Source organism: Prionailurus viverrinus, chromosome B4 (assembly GCF_022837055.1).
Source record: "Prionailurus viverrinus isolate Anna chromosome B4, UM_Priviv_1.0, whole genome shotgun sequence".
In the NCBI taxonomy this organism is placed as follows: Eukaryota; Metazoa; Chordata; class Mammalia; order Carnivora; family Felidae; genus Prionailurus; species Prionailurus viverrinus.
This window is the reverse complement of record NC_062567.1, coordinates 73,799,392-73,807,440: the sequence shown is the minus strand read 5'-3', so window position 1 is coordinate 73,807,440 and position 8,049 is coordinate 73,799,392. Positions and strand designations below refer to the sequence as shown.

Here is an 8,049-nt window from a genome sequence, read left to right as displayed (position 1 = left end):
AAAGAAGTATAGTGTACACACAATGGAATATTATTCAACCTTAAAAAAGAGGGAAACCCTGCCTTTGGGGTAACACGGATGAAACTTGAAGACATTATAAGTAAAATAAGCCAGTCACGAAAGGAGAGAAACGCTGTATGATTCCACTTTCATGAGGTATCTCAAGGAGACAAACTCATAGAAGCAGAGAGTTGAATGGTGGTTTCCAGGGGCGGGGGGAGGAGGAGGAAATGGAGAGTTGTTGTTTAATTAGTATAAAGTTTCAGCTATGCAGGATGAATAAGTCCTAGAGATCTGCTGTACGGCATCGTGCTTGTAGTTAACAATATTGGATTGCACACTTAAAAATATAAAAGGGTATATCTCATGGTAAATGTTCTTATCACAACAAAATGTTTCTTTAAAAAAAAAAAAAAAAAGGAGGAAGAAGAAGAAGAATTCAAAGGCAACAGGCCCGGTCAACTTGTCCTCAATTCTAGCTCCAGCCCTGGCCTGTAGAGGCACAGCCACTTTCTCTTGTTTTCTTTCCTGGGCTTCCTTCTGGGACCCTTAGTGTGACAGAGCCCTTGCCCGGCCCAGTTGATGGCTTGGGACTGTGTTGGGGGTGGAGGAGCTCATGCCTGGTTGTCAGGCCTTGGCCATGGTCTCTTTTGTGAGATGCAACTCTCTGCTGGTTCATGTTCTGGCCTCTTTCCAGAAAAAGTGCAAATCTGTCTCACGCCAGTGACTGTCAACAGTTCTGGGGAATTTTTTTTTTTTTTTTTTTTAACATGAGGCTGATCAAACACTTGTAACGGGCCTGAGACATCTCCCAGACCTCACTGTCACGAGTGCTGCAGAGAACTGTCTTCACAGCCTCAACCACACAGACGCCACTGAAATATTTACAAGGTTCCTGGCTCATGAAACGGAGCTTTCCGCTTAGGAGAAAGGGAAGGGACGTGGTGCGTGCGAAGTATCTACAACGTGTCGCACCACTCAGGGAGTTCCACTTTCGTGGTTTGTTTCTGTGAGGGACCTCCTGGAAGCTGACGCTTGCTCAAGGAAATGAACTTCTAATGGTGGCATTCTGAGCCTGGTGTAGTCTTGCTCCAGGGTAGAGGGCTAGGAAAGGGGTCTCTCCAACCCACCTCTTGGAGAGTTGTCTCCTGTGCTTGTGAATTCAGCTGCCTTGCCTAGACCAACCTCCACCCTCACCCTGGGCTAGGTCGTCTTGGGATTAGGCACACAGTTGGTGCCTCCTGTTTTCCTTCCTCCAAGCACTTATTTTTGTGCCCTTCTGGTCCCTTGAAGGGCCGCCCTTCCTATCTCTGCCACCACTCTCTGTCTGTGGAATCCTACTCTTTTCTTTCAGAGGCTGTTCAAAAGCCACCTCCTCCAGATCCTTTCTGTCCCCCAACCAAATATAACCGCTCCTTCTTCGGAACCTCCTGAAAGCACATCAATCATGTGTGACTTAGTCTGTAGGGTACCAGGGGATAAACACCTGTCATGTCACACCTACTAGAATTTTATGGCTCTTTGTAGCACACGCTACATACAGACTGGTGCTTGTTATAAGCTTCTGAACAATGACGAGGGTAGTGCCCATTCAACACACATTAGGGGCATTAAACTGAGTTCCCCGAGGGTGTGGATGGCTGTTCCACATCTTTGTCTCCTCAGCACCTAGCATGGAGCTGGCACACAGTAAGCTCTTGATAAGTGGCCCTGAATGGATGTTCACAACAGCTCTAACCTGTCAGGCCTATCACATCAGGCCCTGTGCGAAGCTTGTTCCTAATTAGCTCATCGAGTCCTCCCAATCACTCTTTGAGACAGGCACTAAGGTTCCCCACTAAAAAGCAAGGCCCACAGGGCAGGGATTTGTGTCTTTTGTGTTAGATGCTGTATCTGCATGATTGCCTGAGATGTAGCAGGCCCTCGGTGAATATTGGTTGAATGAGTGAATTAATGAATGAATATCCATTTTACAGATGAAAAAACTAAGCTTGGAGAGGTTTAATGACTTGCGTAAGTGGTAAGATCAAAATTTGCACCCAGATAGACCTAATCCAAAACCTACCTGTATTCTTCTTTATCAGTGAGCTCTACCCGGTGGAAGAGGAGTGGGGGCTGGAAGGATAGTCTTACTTTTTTTTTTTTTTAATGTTTATTTTTTGAGAGAGAGAGGGAGATGGAGCGTGAACAAGGGAGGGAGGAGAGAGAGGGAGACAGAATCTGAAGCAGGCTCTAGGCTCTGAGCTGTCAGCATAGAGCCCGATGCGGGGCTCAAACTCACGGACCGTGAGATCGTGACCTGAGCTGAAGTTGGATGCTTAACCGACTGAGCCACCCAGGCGTCCCAATCGAGTCCAACCTTTAAGGATCTTTCCGTCTGGTAGAGAAGCAGACATGCACATATAAAAATCACATAGCACAACGTGTGGTCTCAACAGAACCCATGGCCATGCTAGGAATCAGGGAGGGCCAGCCCCAACAGCAAGACCCAGGGGACAGAAATGACTTATCAAGGGTCTGGACACTGCTAAGAGCAACAGAGCAGATGGGGCTGGGTGTGAAGAGCCTGGAAACCGCAGCTCCTGCACTTGGCTCCCCCTGCCCCAGCTCCCAGCAAACGCCCAGAAGTTGGGGGGTGGGGAGGAGAGAGGGGGACTGGAATGTGGTTTCACACCTGTAAGCAGTCCCTGCAGCTGGGAAGAGGCTTCATGTCCCTGTGCTGTGGAGACACATCTGGGGAGGCCTCTTGTCACGGGGGAGGGGGTGAGGAGGTAGGAATGGAAACCCTAGCATAGAGAAGTTGTGTCACCAGGCTGTGGTTGGCCAGTCCGGGAGGTCAGGTTCTTTGTGGCAGGGCTGCTGGAGGGGGAGGTAGAAAGGGCCTGTAAGGACAGCAGTGAGAGGGGCAGGGGGCCAGGGACCAGGAGGACAATTTGTAGGAAGGCAGCCACTGCTGAAGCCCAGGTAAAGCCAGGAGGGCACATTGGTATGCCTGAGCTCACCTGGACCTCCACCTCTCATAGCCCACCCTGAGAAACCTGCTTGCTGTGAGGACCGGAGCTCTAGCCACTGCCTCGTCCCTTCCCTCTTACTGACTTCAAATGTGCAGGTTCTTTCTTCATCCCTGGGGGACAGGGGCTGTTGCAGGTTGGGGGGGGGGGGGGCAGTTATGGGTAAGGATCTGGGAAGAGGTACCCGGAAAGCTCTGCTTTTGCCCATCTAGGGAGCCGGAGAACCCCCAGCGCCCCCCACCCCACCCCGACCAAGTGCTGTCACTGAAACACTCTTGGCCTGATGGTCCTGGAGATGGGGTCACATCCACTCTTCTCATCTCAGCTTGACCCCCAACATGTCATGTAACTTTGGGTTTGTCACTCACCCTCTTTGGCCTCTGGCTTCTATGACTGTAGAAAGAGAAACCTCGCCTCTGTCCACACCTCCGCCCCCCCGGCCCCCGTCCCACCTCCCAGGCGCTTGCTGCAAACAGAGCTGGCTGAGAAGCGGAGCAGAACAAGGATGGGGGTGGGCTGCCTCGCTTGCATTGGCCTGAAGGGAGGGGAAAGGAAACGTGGGGGCCCACACCCTCCCCTGCTCTGAGGAACGGCCCCGGCCACATGGACTGGTGGTCTCTGAGTCTGTCCCTCTTACCTCAGCCTGGTCATTGAAGACGATGAGGGGGTTCTGGGAGAGAGGGAAGAACTTTCTTCTGACTCTCCACCCCCCTCCAGGTGCTGCTCTGGGCCTCCTCTCCCCACCTCTTCCCTCCTTGGCCTCACTCTGCAGGATGTCGTCATGTATTCCATGATTCAGCCACTGTCCACGTGCTAACGACCAAGGAGCCCCAAACCTCCGAATCCAGCCCAGTCCCAGCTGCCGCACTGCTCGACTTGATGAGGCCCCAGAGCTGGGCTCCAGGGTGGGAAAGGGCATGACATTCCCCTAAAATACAATGCAAGGTGCTTCCTGAGCTATGTAAGGAAGGCACTGCCTAGACATCTCTTCTGGGCACCAGGAGCCTCTAGCTAACTGCCTAGGAGACATCTCTACCTAGATATCCCAGGAGCACCACAAACTCAACCTGACCCCCTCCCCCCACCACCAAACACATCAGCCCCATCCTCCCTCTTACTAATGGCACCATTCTCCCAGGGTCTCAGCCTACAAATCCCTCTGTCTTCAGCCTCTTCCCAAGTCCTGTCAATCCTGCCCCAAGCTGTCTGCCTCTCTCCATCTTTTCTGCCCCTGGATCATATGTCTTATTTTTTTTTTTAAACATTCTTTTTTTTTTCAAACGTTTATTTATTTTTGGGACAGAGAGAGACAGAGCATGAACGGGCGAGGGGCACAGAGAGAGGGAGACACAGAATCGGAAACAGGCTCCAGGCTCTGAGCCATCAGCCCAGAGCCTGACGCAGGGCTCGAACTCACGGACCGCGAGATCGTGACCTGGCTGAAGTCGGATGCTCAACCGACTGCGCCACCCAGGCGCCCCTCATTTGTCTTATTTTTAAATTAGCAAACATGCATGGGGCACTTGGTATATGCCTGGCTCTGCTCTGAGTGCTTTACTAATACTAACTCAGTGAGGAAACAGAGGCACAGAGAAGCAAAGCATCTTGCCCAGGGCCGGGATTTGAGCCCAGGCAGACCGCTCTGCAGTCTGGGCTCCAGGCCGCCACAAGAACTCACAGAGTCTGCATTCTTATCAGTGTTGCCCTCCTTCAGGCCCTCCCCACAGTTCCTCACAGGCTGACCCTTCTTCCCTTCTTGTTCAAGAGAATGCTTTAACGACAAATATCACTACAGCAGTTTGGTCTTTCTGAAGCATGATTTCGAACCTATTCCCCTGCTTGAAAACCCTTGGAACTTCCCCCTGCCCCCACTTCTGATGCTAACAGAATAAAGCCCATTCTCTGGGCTAGAGAGTCAGAGATGTGACCCCAACAAGCTCCCGGCTCCCTGGGGAACCTCTCACTGTGCCTGGCTCCCCTCAGGCACCCCTTTCTCTAGCGATCCTGCCCGAGCCTGCTTCCCACCCTGGCAGTGCGCAGGGGTGAGCTCTGAATGGACCTTTTCCCGCCGAAGAAAGGCTGCATGTCTGAGTCCCCTTTGAACCACCAAAGCTTCTACCACAGTGTGTCACATAGAGCTAGGCACGACACACGTGATGAAGGAATAACAGCGGAACTGAGCTGCCTTATGAGGGTGGAAATTATTTCATTAAACAACATCTATGGAATCCTTGAGGCTAATACTAACAGCTGACGCTGAGAGCTTAGAAGAGAAAGAGGGACCAAAAGTCTAAACACAAGATATGTGTCAGAGGTCACAATTGCCAAGGAAATAAAATAAAGCCGGGGCAGGAAAGAGACTGCCCGATGAACTGGGTGGTGGTACATTGGTGGCATTCCTACTTATATAGGATCATGAAGACCTTCCCAAGAAGGTGATGTGTGAGCAGAGCCGTGAAATGAGTGAGGGAGTGACCCATACAGCAATCTGTAGACATTCCAGGCAGAGGATGTAGCAAGTGCAAGGGCCCTGAGCTAACAGTATACTTAGCCTGTCAAGGAACAGCCAAGAGGCCTGTGTGGCAGGAGTGGAGTAAACAGGGAGAGAAGGAGCAACTGAGATTCGCAAATACATGAAAATGCTGAGGCCTACATAAATTCAGGCTCTGTGTAACACCATATGTCTGGGTAATAGTCACAGCTAGGATTTATCGAGTACATTCCACATGCCTGCCACAGTTCTCAGCCCTGCCAACGTGGAAACTGCTAGACAGGTTCTCTCAGAATCTACCAGGGAGACAAAGAAACTCCACAGTGTCATGTGACGGGTGCTAGGAAACTACAGAAAAAGCACCAATCCCAGACCAGAGGCCAGGGAGGCTTCCTGGAGGAGGTGGCCACTAGAGCTGTCACGCAGGAGGAGAAAACTGCTCCAGAACACAGATTCGGGGGGGGGGGGGGAGGGGACGGTGGTGGCGTGCAGGCCAGGCAGACCTTGGGCAGCAGTGGGGGTGGGGGGAACTATGCCAACAGTTTGCAGGAGGAAGGGGGCAGGAGAAGGGCTGGGAAGGACAGCGAGGGCTGAGAGAGCCTCTAGACAGGGACACCCCGGCTTAAGCAAGCATATAGGCAGTTGGTAGCTAGGGGGCGGGACACAAAGGGTGAACAGAGTTGGAGTCACAACTCAATAATCTAGCTGCACACCAAGCGCCCTGCTCTCTCACCGTCATTGGGTGGGTCTAGCTGAGAGACGACAGAGAAGCAGACAGTAAGGGGCCATCCCTGCATTGGGACTTGGTTTCTCATCTTATCCTAGGAAGTTCAGATCCTTTTAGGCAGATCTCAGAGTCCTCACCTTGGAGCGGCCCAAGACACTAATTCCTCAGCTAATAATGATTCACATGCTGGCTGCACTTTGTGGTCTTCAGTGCGCTTCCACCGCCATAACCTGTGTGCCTCACAGTCAATCTAGGATGGATAGAGCTCTTTCTTTCCATAGGAGACGCTGCAGCTCACAGAGATCAAGGCCTTGCCAAAGTCACAAGGCCAGAGGGTGATCAAGTTGGGAATCCAGCCCAGCTCGTGAGATTGCAAACTCCGTAGCAACACTGCAGCAGCTTTGGAAAACTGGGCTTGGCGATGGCCAATTCCCAAGGACAAGCCTGGGAGAGGGGAGGGAACAGGCTCTGGAAGGGGGCAGGGGTGATGGAGGCAGGAGTGGAGGCAGACAGGAAGCAGCATCTTGGGAATGGGGATGGGAGTTGGAGACGCTTTGAGACAGAGCTAGAAGCCTCTCCAGAAAGGCCTGGTTAGATGGTCCAGCAGGGCTGAAAAAAACAAAAACAAAAACAAAAACACCAGCACCTGCATCCTCCCACACCAGGCCTCTGCGACAAGGCAGGGAGGGGCCCATTGCTCCCATTTCACAGGTGGGAAAATGGAGGCAAAGGAGAGGTGCCTATATGGCTTGCCAAAGGCCCATAGGAACTGAGGGCCCAAGGGGCCCTATTAGAAGCCAGGGAGGGTAGATGAGCCAGCCGTGGGAGACTTTCCCCACTCTGCCGTGGATGATGAAACAGATGAGAGGGGAGGTGGAAATGGAGACAGAAATCTGGGACGCATCCAGAGGCAGGGAAGGGGGAGGCTGAGGCTTGAACAGAAAGAACCTGTCAGCGGCAGAGATGGTGGAGCGATAAGGCCCTGACACCCAGCTCCAGTTACAGGCAGGCAGCATCAGCTGGTCGGGTGTCACGGAGTCCCCGCGCCTCCTCCCGCCCTGCGGACCCATCCACTTGGGTGGCTCTGCAGCACGCGCTCCCTAGTCCCGGGATGAGGGTTCAGGGTGGAGGGGAGGGGGGAGGGGGCGGCGCGCCTCCTCCTCCCCACGGGCTTGTAAATCCGCAGCGGCCTCCGCAGCAGCCTCCCAGCCCGCCCCCGGGCCCCCTCCTCCTCCTGCGCCTGAATGGTACATTCCGGTCCGCCTGGCCCGGCTGCAGTGGATGTTGCTAGAACCCACGCGGAGGAAGGAAGAGACGCAGGCAGGCTGCGGTGACCCAAGCGGCCGCCCCTGCCTCAGGGACCCCTTCCCGGAGAGACGGCACCATGACACAAGGAAAGGTACCGGCATCTCCCCCACCTGCACCATCATCCTTCATCCTTCGGCTCCCCGCTCCCCGTCATCCCGAGCAAACTCTTTGGACCACTATAAGCATCCTTAACCGGCGCTTGTGCGAAGGTCCTCTGTGGTCCTTGTTGCAGTCAGAGGACCAAAAGGCGCATTTCAAGTGATAGGTCAGGGCCTCTTCCTGCCCAACAGGCCCTCTCACCCCAGGGGCTTTGGCATCTCAGTACCCTTCACAGGTACTCAGTTTCCCTTAAGGAATCAACCTGGGTGTCCAGGGTGTGGTGGGGGGACTAGAGGGGGGCACCTGGGTGAGCCCCAAGGAGTGGTGCCTATCCTGCCCCAACCACATTATGCTCATCTTTCCCACCTCCACAGAAACCCCCACCCCCTCCCCCCAGCCAACTCATTCCACAT

The 8,049-nt window shown here is 53.4% G+C and overlaps 1 protein-coding gene across 1 annotated transcript in view; it reads left to right on the top strand.

Annotated features, from left to right (window-relative positions):
- Window positions 1-7,464: 7,464 nt before the first annotated feature.
- The window catches only part of FAIM2 (Fas apoptotic inhibitory molecule 2), a 45,648-nt gene continuing 45,063 nt past the window's right edge, over window positions 7,465-8,049 (top strand). Inside the window, exon 1 of the mRNA XM_047868554.1 lies at window positions 7,465-7,628. Within this exon, the coding sequence (XP_047724510.1) occupies window positions 7,614-7,628 (15 nt within the window). The 5' untranslated portion in view covers window positions 7,465-7,613. The remainder of the gene's footprint in view (window positions 7,629-8,049) is intronic.